Here is a 16,805-nt window from a genome sequence, read left to right as displayed (position 1 = left end):
TTAAAACCCACCAAATTTAATTTCTGTAGCTCAAACGGTCTTAGAGCAATAAAAAAATTGGCAGTTTGAGATAAAAATTTCAACATCCCGTATCTCGGAAACGAAGCATTTGCGGACATACATTTATAAATCAAACTGTCATTATTTTTTCAAGTAGAATTACCCCTTAAAGTTTGTTTAATGAAATGTAAATAAAAAATGGTCAAAAACAAATAGGGCCTTAAATTACATTTTTTTTATCTATCTTTTTACAAATTTATCTAGATATTTTATAGTTATAACCTCCCCTATTGTAAAAATCACTAGCCCCCACTGCTAACGACCACTAGTAATAAAGAACCTGATAGAAAAGTCTCCAGAATACAACAAACCATTCGCACTGATATTCCTGGACTAAGACAAAGCATTAAAATAAGCCAGAATGCCGAATAGACCATCGCTACACTAACATAATCAAATATATCTACCAAAATGCAACAGTTAGCGTAAGCCTATCTAAAAAAGAAACAAATAAATTCTGTATTCACGACGCTTTCAGAACACACTTGTAAGAAGGCAGATCTGAACGAATATGGTATCAGCATAAATGGAGATAGGCTCAGACATTTGAGACTCGCACATGACATCGTCCTTATAGCCGATCGTATGGATGATGCAATAATAATGTTGAACAAGTTATATCACGCTTCCTTAGAGGTCGGACTAAAGATTAATATCAACAAGACGCAAATAATGACTAATCTGGTGCTAAATCGTAATATTGTTGTTGATGGAATGGATATTGAGCAGACTGCATCTTATAAGTACTTTGGACATGAAATTCGGTTGGGAAGAGATAACCAGACGTGCGAGCTCCCACGTCGCATAGGATTATCATGAGTAGCGTTTGGTAAACTGAGTTATGTATTTAAATCGGACTTACCCATATGCCTGAAAAGGAAAATCTTTGACCAGTGTATATTGCCTGTACTCACATATGGAGCGGAAACATTAACACTCACAAAAAAGGTAGTGAACAAGATTCGCATAACTCAGAGGGCTATGGAGCGCCAGATGTTGGATGTCTCCCTGAGGGATCGAATCCCATACGAAGAAATACGTCGTAGAACAAAAACAACGGACGCCGTCTAAAGAATCGCAACGCTCAACTGGAATTGGGCAGAACACGTTGCCAGATTGTCAGACAACCGATGGATAAAACGTATTGTCAAGTGGAGGCCACGAGAAGAAGCACTACGGAGCAAAGGACGACCACCAACGATATGGGCTGACGATCTGAAGCGTATTGTCGGCAACTGAATGCAAGCCGCACAAAACAGAGAAAGATGGAAAGAGCTGAGGGAGACCTATGTCCAGCAGTGGACGAGTACGGGTTGATGATGATGAATGTTGAACAAATTATATCACGCTTCCGTGTAGGTCGGACTAAAGATTAACATGAACAAGACTCAAATAATGGCTAATCTGGTGCAAAATCGTAATATTGTTGTTGATGGAAGGGATATTGAGCAGACTGGATCTTATAAGTACTTGAGATATGAATTGGGCAGAGATAACCAGACATAAGAGCTCCCACGTCGCATAGGATTAGCCTGGGTAGCATTTGGTAAATTAAACTATGTATTTAAATCGGACTTACCCATATGCCTAAAAAGGAAAATCTTGGACCAGTGTGTGTTACCTTTGTTGACTTATGGAGCGGAAACATTAACACTTACAAAAAAGGTCGTGAACAATGAACAAGATTCGCGTAACTCAAATGGCTATGAAGATATAGGTACGTCGTAGAACAAAAATAAGAGACGCTGTTTAAAGAATCGCGCCTTTAAAGCGGAATTGGGCAAGACACGTCGCCAGATTATCAGGCAACTGATGGACAAAACTTATTGTCGAGTGGAAGCTACGATAAGAAGCACTACGAAGCAGAGGACGCCCACCAAACATATGGACCGACGATCTGAAGCGTGCTATCAGTAACTGGATGCAAGCCGCACAAGACAGAGACAGATGGAAAGAGCTGAGGGAGACCTATGTCCAACAGTGGGCGCGTACAGGTTGATGATGATGATGATAAAACAAAAATAAATAAAAAAAGCTTACCATTCTTGTCTGTTATACAAAGAATAATGAAGCATCCTTGTGCAATTGCCCACAATTGCCGAGCACCACCATTGAACAAAGCAGATCGAAGTGGACTATAGCTTGTTGCTCTTGTATATACCAGATGCACCAAAATGAGTCCAAACATGGTACCTATAACGGTCACCCACGCTAGATATCTGACAGGCTAAAATAAATAAAATTATTTTCTCACTAGTGGATTATTTCCAAACAAGAAAGAGACAAAAATCAGTGCTTATTCTAAGGAAATTTCAGAATTGACCAAGGTTAAAAATTAAATCTCCTCTCCCTAAATTTTTCTGACTCGTTAGTCGTCGTCAGTACGGTGTAGTTAAGTTAGAAAAAGGAGAAATTTAACTTAGGAAAGGATCACTACTGGAGCAAGTGTCCAATTGTGGCAAAATGTCAGAAGACCCCGTTGGATTCAGAACTACAACTAATACAGCCACATTAAGGAGCTTACAGCTACCTAAGGAAAGGAACGCCAGGATGCTTTAAACATAAAAAGGATGTTAATTAGGCGAGTTCACATTATAAGTATAGATCATAAAACTTGCCTATAGCGTACTGATGACTAACGGGTCAGAAATACGTCTCTACATCTGCATTCCATCTTTTGTGTACTTATATATATATATATATATATATATATATATATATATATATATATATATATATAACAGGTATATAATCTTTGCTGAACAGTTAGGAAACAAGGTTGAAATATTGGGGTAGCAGCAATCTCAAAGAAAATATATATATATATATATATATATATATATATATATATATATATATATATATATATATTTTGTGTATTTTTATTTATTTGATAGAAGAGATGCTGAGACAGTTAATTGCGAAATAGTGTTATCTCTTTCAAATTTTTTGGAAAAAAAATTCAAAGGGGATGATGATTTAATACAGTTATTAGAAGACTTTATACCCTTTCATTTTAAATTACATACTGATCTCAGAAAAATTTATGAGCTAATTATTTGAGATTTGAGTTCGTTAGAATTTGATATGGAAATTCAGGAAGTGGAGGAGGAGAATTAATCATGATTTAAAAGATTTATTAATTTCAGGTATTACTAAACGCCTAATTTCTGTAAATAATTATCCAACATTGGTTAAAATGTTTGCACGAATGGCAGGCTGCAAAACCACATAGCGCAGATATTGAACGAGTAATCAGTTGTAATAATATTTTAAAATCTGGTCATAGACATTCATTTTCTGTTGGAACAGAAAATGTATAGAAGTAGGTATTGTCGAAGCGAAGATCGGTGGGATATGCGCATTTTATCAATGAAATTCGATATTTTTAAGATATTCCAGAAGCCGCTACAGATAAAATGTTTTAACAACCTATTAATCATTCAGCATTACTCGACGGATATTAGTACAGTTAAAATAATTAAGACGATAACCGGACAATAATGATTTAATGAGCGAAATTTAGTTTTTTTTTACTTTAATGACAAAAAAAGCAAGCCCATTAGCAGAACCCAATTAAAAATTATTTTGCACATCATATGGTTGAAACATCTCATTTTTGTTGGCAAAAAAATATATTAATTTGTTTGGACTAAATTACAGTTGTGCTTATCTTAAAAAGGATATGTTACTATCAACATTCACACAGTGTTGCCAAACTGAATTTTATTATTTTGGGTGTAAATTTTTTCCACGGATCTCCGAGGGTACAATACCTATATTTTAATACGCCTCCTTTGAAGACATGGGACCCCGCCCAGCTATATTGCAATGGATGCAAAATAAAGGTAGATGCGATAAAGAGCATCTAAAAACAAAACAACAAGATTGGTTGCTTGGTAGATTAAATATAATCTATCAAAGAGAAGTAAAAAAATCTAAGCTTTAATTATTTAGTATTTAATTTACAACCTTAACCTATTCGCTGACTATCGAAGAGAATGGAACTTTTGTTAAACGGCGCCTGACTGAAGTAACCATAAATTCTGTCTAAATCCTGAACCACTACTTTGTGCCCTGTAATTTGGGTTGCCTATATGAACTTGAATCGGCGAAATGGGCATAAAAATAATAAAGTTTTGCTGTATTAACCACTTTAAAAATTCACATTGTAAGGCATGAATGAATCAAATATGTAGTACCTTTTTGCAGATGTATTTAAAAATGAAAACTGAAAAGTTATTACTATAAAGAGTGATATATACATACCTATACTGTGATAAACTATGACTAAAATAAAACAAGGATTAGATATTATATAAAAAATCACAAATTTCATTTTTGGGAAAATTTTTGGGTAGGTAATTTTTTTCTTAATCATCCTCTCTTTTTGCACATTTTATATTTTTAACTTGGTATCAGAGCTGATGGGCAGTATTTCAAAACTTAAATACTTTTTGTAAGTATGTATTTAAAACTTTGGACTTTAGAGTAAGTATTTAAATGCCAAGTACATATTTAAATAGGTAGGTACTCTATAATTATAAATAAGTACTTAGTATTTAAATGCTCTAAAGTATTTTAAAGTATTTAAATACCTTTAAATAAGTATTTAAATTTTGAAATACGGCCCATTAGCCAGTGGCGTAGCTGAAGATTGGGGGCCCTCCCGCGGCAATTTTTGTGGGGCCCCGTATTATAAACATTTCGACAACTAATAACAGTATAATTACTAAAATATATGTAAATGGCAGAATGGCACTATTTTGCCTTTATTTTTAATAAGTCTACATCAGTTAGTGTTAATAGATTTTTTGGGAATAGACATGAAAACCTATTATACATATCTCTTAATCCGACAAATCTATTAGTAAGTTGTTGCAACATTTTATCTTAATTTACATTGAAAACATTAACTTCAAAACTTTTTTTCTATAAGTTATTTTTTCGTCGCAACTGAGCTCATCGTAAAATTTTTGTGGGTCAGGTTTTAGAATCAAGTGTAATCATATCACTCGCTGGCGCGTGAATGGCACCTGACTGAAGTAACCATATCACGCGCTGGAGCGTGATTGGCAGCGAATGGGTTAGGTACATTCCATGTCAAATCACTCAGGCAAAAAATTTTGGATCTCCGATTTGTCTGAAAATTGGTATATAGCTTCTGCGGGACGTAAAAATAAGATATTTAAGGTCAAAATATCTTCTACTTTTTTTCTCAAAATGTTATTTTATGCGATGTTACAGTGATTTGGTGTTTATTTAAACACATTTGCATTTTCTGTCGTAAAGTATCAATGAAAAACATAATATTTTAATAGAAAGGACTAAAAAATGTCATTATATGGCATTATAACAAGTTATTTTGAATCAAAACAAGTTTTTGATAAAATTTTATAGTGTAAAAAACGTTAAAATACCGTTTTTTACATTTTCCTCCATTCCCAAAATACATCATCATCGATTTGGCTAAAAACTTGCCCACAGATAGCCAAAAGATAAGAGTTTAAGTGGTTAGAAGGATTTGAATTATATTACAATACCAAAAAAGTTACATGCAGTAATATCAGACTCAAAAGTATATATTAGTCCAGTCGGGATAGCATTTGACCTTGAATGCCGAGCTGCCCAAAATTTTATTTTTCTGATCTTTAGGGGAGTATAGTAGCCTAAATTTAAAATCACGAATGAATTCCTCCGTTACGTTAGCCGCCATCTTGATTTTAAAGGAGAACCTGTTTTGCTCAATATCTCCGCCATTTTTAACTTTTCGACAAAAATGGTAGGATCTGAAATTGTTCCAAATAAATCGTATGTACAATTATTATAATTTCTTTTTAATAATTTTTGTCGTGAGGTCGATATTTTCGAGTTAATTGTACTTACAGTAGACGGCTATATTTTTGACTATAATATTGCATGTAACTTTTTTGGTATTGTAATATAATTTACATCCTTCTCACTACTTAAAGTCCTATGTTTTGTCTATCTGTGGGCAAATTTTTAGCCAAATCGCTTATGATGTATTTTGGGAATGGAGAAAAATGTAAAAAACGGTATTTTAACGATTTCTACACTATAAAATTTGATCAAAAGCTTGTTTTGAATCAAAGTAACTTGTTATAATGCCATATAATGACATTTTTGAGTCACTTCTATTAAAATATTATGTTTTCCATTCATACTTTACGATAGAAAATGCAAATTTGTATAAATAAACACCAAATCACTGTAAAATCGCATAAAATAACATTTTGAGAAAAAAAGAAGAAGAAGATTTTTTGACCTTAAATATCTTATTTTTACGTCCCGCAGAAGCTATATACCAATTTTCAGACAAATCGGAGGTCCAAAATTTTTTTTGCTCCAAAATTGAGTGATTTGTAATGGAATGGCCCGTTAATTTAATTTAAATCTTCTCCACCAAAAATTTTTTTTTGTATTTTCATTAAGTATCAAGTATTTATTAAAAATTGTTCTAAAAATGAAAGTATATCGTCGGCCTAATATGAAATTATGCATAAGTCCAAGATATTCAATCCAAAAGCTATTAGGGGAGTCAATAGAGTTTTTGCCTTCGGAACAAGATAGAACTTTCTGTAATTTCATTATAAAATGTTTAATAACATAATAACAATAAAGTTATTAATAAAAATTATTATTATTTGTTAAATTAGTGGACTAATTGGATTTAAATTAACTGTTTTCGTTTCATATATCCCTTGATTTGGCTGATCATAAGATTATTGGATTATAGGTATTGGGTCCACACTTAAAAAAACATATTACCTCCCTTATGAGGCTTTTTTTATTCAGTTATTCATATCGATTCAGACAACTTTTCCATTTCGGAAAATTTTCGGGAGGGGGGCGTTTTGTAAATATAGAGGTTTCTAAACTTTGGTGCAGCCGATAACTGGAGTACCTACCCTTACAAATAATTTGTCCGACAGTTAATTGTAAAATGTTTATCAAATAATCCTGCAAATCAACTGTGAGGATGTAAATTTTATAACTCTTTATGATGCTTGCGCCCCTCTACCCCTTATAGGGGGCGCACTATGGAGTCATAAATGAATTTTTTTAAGTGTGGGCCACAGGTCTATTAAATTTGAGAGACCATTTCCAATGTTACAAATGGCTTTTTGGTCATAACTGACCCTTAGAACAAGCACTGATAAAAATAAAAGGTAAAAAATTGATAATATTTTACTTATTAAACTTAAATACTTACTCTACGAAGTTTTATATTTTTGTATTTGTAAACGATGTATCCGAAAATAATACCAATAAAATATGGTGGTAATCGAGTTTTTGTCGGTAAGTACATCCCTTGGAAGTATCCCACGTTAACTCTGAAAAAATAAATATAAAATTGAATTTGGGATCTGATACCATCATTTTAATTTGCGTATTCATGATACTCTAGTCTAAGTAGTATTTACAATAATCATATTTTTTATGTCAATGTAAAAGTGCCTAAAAAAGGTATGAGATTTTTGCTCATCTTAACTCCGTTAAGATGAGCAAAATGCCCATACTCCCAGAATTCATTTTTTTTTGTATTTTTTACGTTTTATACGATTTAAAAATAAAATTCAGCGCAATTTTTACCCGGCACCCCTTTATCTTCCAGCAAAAACGTAATTTTTCGTTTTTATTTTTTTAGGTGGGATGAAATCAATTTAAATATTTCAAAAAATTCACACGCATAGATCATTCTTTTATAAAATAGGTCTATTTTTTATAGAGAGGTTTATAATTATTATGGAATAAATTCATTTTTTCGGGAATAGGCCGATTTGAAGAAAAACCCCGAGACCCAATGGTGTCATGCTACTATACATTATAAATAGGTATAATAGCATGACATCATTAATTCAATTTCTAAATTATATTCTTCCATATATTTGTTTTTCTTAAGAGGCAACAGTAGCGATCAACAGGTAGCAACAAACGCGGTCCAAGATTGCGGCTGTAATTTTGAATATTTTGTCGAGATATTTGGCACACATATTCGTAATATAATAAAGAATGGCGGTACAGAGCCCAATTTGAGAAATATATTAGTATGTGGAAATTACTCTGTAATTAAATACAATATTAAAAAAACGAGCCTGTACCACTATTAAGAAGAACAAAAAATAAACTTTCTTCAAATAAACTTCTTTATCCCATGCCTAGATTTTGTGTCATTTTGGACCTACTAAAATTTTTTATTTCTAACAAGAAATCGAACATATTATAACTAATAACTAATTAGGCAACATAGAGAAATTGTCACTGTCATTTTGACAAACCTGCGTCAGATTTTTCTTATTTGTTCTGTTATCTTTATGAGTATAATTGTCAAAATATTGATCTTAGATAATGTCAAAGATTACCACTATTGCCAAACTTTCACAGACCTTACAAAAAAAGGTATGATACTATCTCCCGAAGTTATATTGATGACGCGCTACTGTATGCTCTTAATATGTATGAGAGTTGGTGTGTTATGAATAGGGTCATCCAACTTAGTGCATTTTGGATTTATCGTAGCTAAATCTGACATTGCAACCCTGACAGAAATGTTGGTGACATCTGGTGATTGTCTCAAACAAATTTACTTGTTACGTTGACCAACTATTAGTAGATATATAAACAGTGGTATAAAAATACTGAATTCGCTCAGCCGAGATTCACTTTGACACATTCGGAATAGGAAACATACAGCACAAAAATTCCTACCTCACACTGTTAACTGCTCAAATTAACTTAATTTTTCTATCTTTCACTAAAAAAATTAGTAAAATAGTGGGAGTGTATAGTAAACCCATAAAATTTTGTGGAATTTATTTCTACAAAATATTTTTATTTTGTACAATAAATAATTTTCTCATTTGTTATCAATACATTATAATGGTTAAATAAATAATTATTGATTGGCGTAAGGTTTATGTTATTTATGTCTGTTTATTACTAGATATTAATAATATTAGTTGTGAGCGGGTATGTTTGGTTGTGTAGTAATTTCCAGTCACGTTTAGCAACCTAACTTCCCAAAAAAGAAATTACCAACGTCACTAGGCAGTTGTGTCTCGGTTGAGCGAATTCAGTATAGTAATGAGTCTTTATACAGGGTGTTTCATTAATAATTGTCCATATAGTAACTGGAGAAACCTTAGCACAAAATACTAAGATTTAACCTAAAACACTTAAATAAAATGTTGTTCCTTATTGAGTTACAGGGTGTTTTAAATAAAAATTTAAAAACTATTTTTGCTCAGCATTTTAAAATTTTACACCGTATCCTTTTCATACTTGGCAGGTAGTATAGATACTGTACAAACTACTTAATTATATTAAACAAACCTTACTGGCTATTACCAGAGGCGTACGACAGGGAAAAGTGAATGGTTGACCCTTTCCAAATTCTACGCCACTGGCGGAATTGCTATTTTAGTTCAATTTTTGGGTTCTTCAATACGTTCTATGAAAATAACATACTCTTCATTCGTAACGATAAAGTCATTAGTTTTCGAGATTTTTGAAGTTGAAAATGAAACGACACGGCTATTTTGATTAATGTATTGTACCGCTTCACTTTTAATTTGAAATATCTCGAAAACTAATCATTTTATCGTTACGAATGAAGAGTATACTATTTACATAAAAAGTATTAGAAAATCAAAAAATTACACTAAAATAGCAATTTCATCAGTGGCGTAGAATTTGGGAAGGGCCAACCAGGCACTATCCCCTGTCGTACGCCTCTGGTAGTAGCCAGAAACGTTTATTTATCTTAATTTAGTAGGGTGTACAGTACCTACACTATTTCTGCCAAGTATGATAAGGATACGCCAAATAGTTTTAAAGTACTGGGTACAAATAATTTTTAAATTTTAATCATATGAATCATATCATAAATAAATATTAAAATAACTGTGCCGTTTATATCTTAAATAAATATTAAAATAACTGTGCCGTTTCATATTTAACTTCAAATATCTCGAAAACTAATGACTTTATCGTTACCAATAACGATTATATTATTTACGTAGAAAGTATTGGAGAATCTAAAAATGACACTAAAATAGTAATTACTCCAGTGGCGTAGAATTTGAGAAGGGTCAACCATTCACTATCCCCTGTCGTACGCCTCTGGTAGTAGCTAGAAACGTTTGTTTTTCATAATTTAGTAGGGTGTACAGTAGTCGCACTTTCTGCCAAGTATGAATAGGATCCGTCTAACAGTTTTAAAATGCTGAGCAAAAATAGTTTTTAAATTTTTAGATAAAACACCCTGTAACTCAGTAAGGAATCACATTTTATTTAAGTGTTTTAGGTTAAATCTTCGTATTTTGTGCCAAGGTTTCTCCAGTTACTATATGGACAATTATTAATGAAACACCCTGTATAGAGTCTATACGAAATATACGAAATATTATAATCTATTATACTTGATACGAAATAATAATATTATAATAATATAATATAATAATATTTACTTACTCAAAGTAGTTAGCTCCATGATTGTTTTGCATTGTTGAAATAAATGAATATATTCCTGATGTTAAACAAATGACTACACATACCATACATGCCCTTACTGGATTCCTGATCAAGATGTACAGTAGAGGAGGGGAAATGAAGAAAAGCTGCATGTCTACAGACAGGTACCACGATTGTTCTACACACTAAAATAGTTTACAATGAGGTTTTAAATATGTTTAGATTAGAAATAGATTTAATAAAGTCAGGAGACTTTATGACGGTTCCGTCAAAATTAAACAATGTATGCTTTGTTGATACGTTAGCAAGTGGCGGTAAGAGCAGAGGAAAGAGTAGCGATCAACAGGTAGCGAAAACGAGTTCCAAGATTGCGGCTGTAATTTTGAATATTTTTTCGAGATATTTGGCACACGTATTCGTAATATAATAAAGAATTTTAACTATTTATAATATCAGAACAACAATAATAAAGAATGGCGGTACAGAGCCCAATTTGAAAAATATATTAATATGTGGAAATTACTCTGTAATTAAATACAATATTAAAAAGACGAGCCTGTACCGCCATTAAGAAGAACAAAAAAATACACTTTCTTCAAATAAACTTTTTTATCCGATGCCTAGATTTTGTGTCATTTTGGAACTACTAATGAAATAAAAAATTTTAGTAGTTCCAAAATGACACAAAATCTAGGCATCGGATAACAAAGTTTATTTGAAGAAAGTGTATTTTATGGCGGTACAGGCTCGTTTTTTTAATATTGTATTTAATTGCAGAGTAATTTCCACATATTAATATATTTTTCAAATTGGGCTCTGTACCGCCATTCTTTATTATATTACGAATACGTGTGCCAAATATCTCGAAAAAATATTCAAAATTACAGCCACAATCTTGGAACGCGTTTCTGCTACCTGTTGATCGCTACTGTTTACTCCTAATATAACGTGCTAACGTATTTTTTTTAATATAGATAATAAATAAATAAAAAATTATCCGAGAGTTATTGTCTCGGACAAACAGCGTTTTCGCTTGACGGGTCATCCTAGGCTTTTATAAGATTAGATTATAAAAATTTGTTCCTAAATTGCGAGGAGTCGGGTTGAGCTTCCTTCCAACTTAGACGTATACCATACCAGAATGGTTTAGATATAGGTATACGACAATTTTGGGACATCGCACGTAATTATTTATTTAACGCCATCAACAACATTTTCAATAGTAATTACACGAGAGCTCTAAAAATATCGATTTTTATCACGAGTGACACTTTGACAGTTTTAATTTCATGACCCGAAGAAGAGTGAAATTATGTCAAAGTGTCACGAGGGCAAAACAAATCGATAATTTAAGAGCTCGAGAGTAATTCGTTAAGATTATTTCATGAATAAAATTGTATTTGTAAAACATTTTAACTAATATTTTATTGATATATTCACCTGAATATTTGCTAAACCTTTTTCTTAGTGTTGTTCTCTGTGACAAGTTGTAAAACTTTAAGGCCGGTCGTCCATTGGAAGCGTAGTCGCGCGACTTGTAGGTAGCGCGTATACAAGCGACTAATCCTAACAAATAAAATGTAACTAAACAACGTCCACTGCAAACGACTTTGAGCGACCGGGCTCGGCCGACCACAAGCGACTGGCGACCGATCCCCCTAGAATGGGATTAGTCGCTGGTAATCGCATGTTGATGCCACACCGATTTGCAAGAAATATCTGTGCGGGTATTTTTGATATTGTTTTAATTTTCGATATGGAAATTGATAACAAAAAACTGATTAGTGCCGTTTATGAAAAATTTTTAGTAGTAATTGCACAAGAGCTCTAAAATAATATTTAGAGATCGATAGATAGAGACGATAATAATTTTAGAGATCGAGTGCAATTTGTTGCGATTATTTCATGAATAAAACTGTTCAAAGCCAAAATTTTATTGTAATTTATTTTTGTAAGTACAAATTAGTACAATTAAAGACACAGTTGTTATAAATATTTGACGGTTTAAAGTCATCACTTTTATAATTTTTAAAACATTCATTGTCATTAATGTCACTGAATGTATTTTTTCGTAGCAACGAAGGGCATTCGACGTAATATACTTGACGACGGGATATTATCAGTAGTAATTGCACAAGAGCTCTAAAATTATTGAATTTTTCCCGAGTGACACTTTGACAGTTCTAATTTAAGAAATTAAGTCAAAGTGTCACGAGGTCAAAAATTCTATATTGATTTTAGAGATCGAGTGCAATTTGTTGCGATTATTTCATGAATAAAACTGTTCAAAACCAAAATTTTATTGTAATTTATTTATGTAAGTACAAATTAGTACAATTAAACACACAGTTGTTATAAATATGTATTTGACGGTTGAAAGTCATCACTTTTATAATTTTTAAAACATTTGTCATTAATGTCACTGAATGTATTTTTTCGTAGCAATGAAGGGCATCTGACGTAATATGCTTGACGACGGGCAATTATCAAAAAAGTTATCAGTTTAATTTAGATTTCTGTAGCTTTCTATTGGTCAGAATCTCCTATGAATGAAATAATCAGTAGTAATTGGACAAGAGCTCAAAAATTCGATAATAATTTTAGAGATCGAGTGCAATTTGTTGCGATTATTTCATGAATAAAACTGTTCAAAACCAAAATTTTATTATACTTTATTTATGTAAGTACAAATTAGTACAATTAAACACACAGTTGTTATAAATATTTGACGGTTTGAAAGTCATCGCTTTTATAATTTTTAAAACATTAATTATTGTTATTAATGTCACTGAATGTATTTTTTCGTAGCAACGAAGGGCATCTGACGTAATATACTTGACGACGGGTAATTATCAAAAATTATCAGTTTAATTTTTATTTCTGTAGTTTTTTATTGGTCAGAATCTCCTATCAATGAAATAATCAAAAATTATTAGTTTAATTTTTATTTCTGTAGCTTCCTATTGGTCAGAATCTCCTATGAATAAAATAATCGAAAGAATTTTTATTTGAAATTTTTTCAATAATAAACGTCTAACATCTAAAGCAAGTAAATATAAAGTTACATAAATCTTTAAATTATTTTTATTAACAAATTAGGTACAATGTTTTTTTCAATTTGGCGAAAAATGTAATTAAATACTGGTAAAGTATAGTAAATATTTCGTGTAAATTTGAATCGCCAACAATATATGAAAGAGTCGATTCCCGCTAAAGGGGAGGCCATTGTACAAAGGTACCAACCTTTTTAAATAAATAACAATGTTAATAAATAACATACATATTTGCGTAATAAATGATTCCTTTCAAACTATGCTTTCTATGTATATTTTACACGCTATTCACAAAAATACACTTTCTTTTGATGATGACAGTCGCAAACTAAGTAGTATACGCTCTGAGCTTCGCTGGTGTCGCTCCTAGTGGATTATAATTCAACTTTTACCGGTAATTTTTAAATTTATTATTAAATTGATATCGCTTAATATTTGCAACGCTAAAAAGTAATTAAATTGTAAAAGATTTTTTTAAGATTTTGCTAATCATTTTGACGTTCTATTGATGAAATATTAATTTCTTACTTCGGATACTTTCACAATTATCGTGTAGATGGCGCTAAGATTAATTTATAATTACATATTACGGAACATTAAAAACGTAAATTGAGTATATAAAACGTAAGTATATTTAAGGTAAAAATATATACCACAGCTTTGACCAACTAATATTTTTTATAATTAATGTTTTTAATTTTAATTTTAAATTAATCACTTTGACATTTATGTCAAATTTCCAGTAAACGTTTACAGACTTGTCACTACTGGCGCTCCCGAATTTATAAATATCCCCTCTACGTACAAGCTCACAGCGTATACAGTCGCCTGCCGTGGATGATACCAGTCGCTCAGTAGCATGATCGCACATACACGGACGTATACGCGCTACCTACGAGTCGAGCGACTACGTTTCCAATGGACGACCGGCCTAATTGTCATTAATGTCACTGAATGTTCATTTTGCGCAGTAACGAAGGGTATCTGACGTAATGCTTGACGACGAGAGCTCTAAAATTATCGATTTGTTTCCCAAGTGACGCTTTGACATTTTTAATTTCATGACCCGAAGGGGAGTGAAATTATGTCTAAGTGTCACGAGGGCAACAAGTCGATAATAATTTTAGAGATCGAATGTAATTCGCTGAGATTATTTAATGAATAAAACTGTGTTTTTAAATAATTTTAACTAATATTTTATTGATATCTTCACTGAATATTTGCTAAACCTGTTTTTTGGTGTTCTCTGTGACAAGTTGTAAAAAATTAATTGTCATTAATGTCACTGAATGTTCATTTTTGCGTAGTAGCGAAGGGCATCTGACGTAATGCTTGACGACGGGATATTATCAAAAATTATCGCTGTAATCTTTATTTCTGTAGCTTTCTATTGGTCAGAATCTCCTATGAATGAAATAATCGCTGTAATTTTTATTCTTGTAGGTTTCTATTGATCAGAATCTCTATGAATGAAAGAATCAGTAGTAATTACACGAGAGCTCTAAAATTATCGATTTGTATCCCGAGTGACACTTTTACAATTTTAATTTCACGAGCCTAAAGGGAGTGAAATTATGTCAAAGTGTCACGAGGGCAAAACAAATCGATAATTCGAGCTCGAGAGTAATTCGGTAAGATTATTTCATGAATAAAACTGTCTTTTTAAATAATTTTAACTAATATTTTATTGATATCTTCGCTTGAATATTTGCTAAACCTGTTTCTGGTTGTTCTCTGTGACAAGTTGTGAAACGTTAACGTTGTGGGGCACTGGTTTAAAACTACCCGTCGTCAACAACTGCCCCGGGTTCGAAAGTAAATAAAAGTATCTCTACCTATATTTCTAATGGATCTAACAACGTCAAATATTTAAAATGTGTTCTTATCACGCGTCACGAAACGTCAACGATTGCCGTGTGTCTCGTCTTCGACGTCTCAATTTTAATATCCCCTGCAATACGTAATTTCGACGTTCATTGCCCGGTATCTGTTTAACTTCTCAATTCACACTCTCTTACATCTTCTTCTTCTTTACGTGCCATCTCCGCGACGAAGGTTGACAATCATCATTTCTATTCTCACTTTTGACACTACAGCCCGAAAGAGTTCAGTTGAGCTGCATCCAAACCATTCTCTGAGATTTCTCAGCCAGGACATTTTTCTCCTACCTATGCTGCGCCTTCCTTGAACCTTTCCCTGCATAATTAATTTTAGGAGTTCATATTTGTCACCACGTGTTATATGGCCCAAGTATTGAAGTTTTCTTATTTTGATGGAATCCAGTATCTCCCTGCTGTTCTGTATTCTCCTTCTTCTCTTACATCACTACTGGTTAATATCTGTCCCCAGCGTATCGTAAAGTTTTTGTCTATGCAGCAAACAGCTGAATCGCATGACATAATTTTCTCTGAACCCATTATTATCAAAACAAATTAAATCGTCTATAAGTGGAAGAATGTGTGTGTGTTTATATTAATTTAACGGTTTAACTAGTTTTGAATACAGGGTGTGCATCAAACAGACAACTAAAATTAATGCAATATTTAGATGACTCGAACAAATGTCACTGAATGTATTTTTCCGTAGCAACGAAGGACATCTGACGTAAAATACTTGACAACGGGAAATTATCAAAAATGATTGCTGTAATTTTTATTCTTGTAGGTTTCTATTGGTCAGAATCTCTATGAATGAAATAATCATCGATATTATTTAATAAAAACAATATAAATAAAAGATAAATACTTACTATAGCCGAAGGCTCTCCTATGTTGTTAGTAAACGTCATTGTGTGTACCCAATTTTCGTAACAATTACGGGAGGTAGTATTGGTCCAGATATTCCATACGGGTCCATTGAAAATGTGTTTAACGATACTAATATAAAATAATATGATAGCAATCAGTGCTGGACATAACCTGAAGAACACAAGAACAAAAACAAATCATTAGAAAAAAACATAACAAATCCAGGACAAATGATTCGTTTAAAATCTGTATTTTTATTTAAACGCTTTTCTTTAGTTCAATAGTTTGCGTCAAATCTTTAAACGTTAATTTGACTGCCTTTTCTCCAATGTAAATGAATGAAAATTTGCAGACGTATGCACTCGCGTGAACAATACACGAATAGCCAATAAAATTTTTTTATGTTTATTAATTGTTTAAATAAAAAACGATTTTAATGGAATATGCTTTA

The 16,805-nt window shown here is 32.1% G+C and overlaps 1 protein-coding gene across 1 annotated transcript in view; it reads right to left on the bottom strand.

Annotated features, from left to right (window-relative positions):
- The window catches only part of LOC114327472 (nose resistant to fluoxetine protein 6-like), a 107,561-nt gene that overhangs the window by 17,084 nt on the left and 73,672 nt on the right, over nt 1–16,805 (bottom strand). Inside the window, exons 7-10 of the mRNA XM_028276108.2 lie at nt 16,357–16,525; nt 10,555–10,739; nt 7,295–7,415; nt 2,101–2,287 (exon numbers count right to left, since the gene is read on the bottom strand). Of these exons, the coding sequence (XP_028131909.2) occupies nt 2,101–2,287; nt 7,295–7,415; nt 10,555–10,739; nt 16,357–16,525 (662 nt within the window). The remainder of the gene's footprint in view (nt 1–2,100; nt 2,288–7,294; nt 7,416–10,554; nt 10,740–16,356; nt 16,526–16,805) is intronic.

The sequence above is a fragment of the Diabrotica virgifera genome, chromosome 1, assembly GCF_917563875.1.
Source record: "Diabrotica virgifera virgifera chromosome 1, PGI_DIABVI_V3a".
Taxonomy (NCBI): Eukaryota; Metazoa; Arthropoda; class Insecta; order Coleoptera; family Chrysomelidae; genus Diabrotica; species Diabrotica virgifera.
Note: the sequence above shows the minus strand (reverse complement) of the source record. Positions and strands in the feature narration are given on the sequence as shown.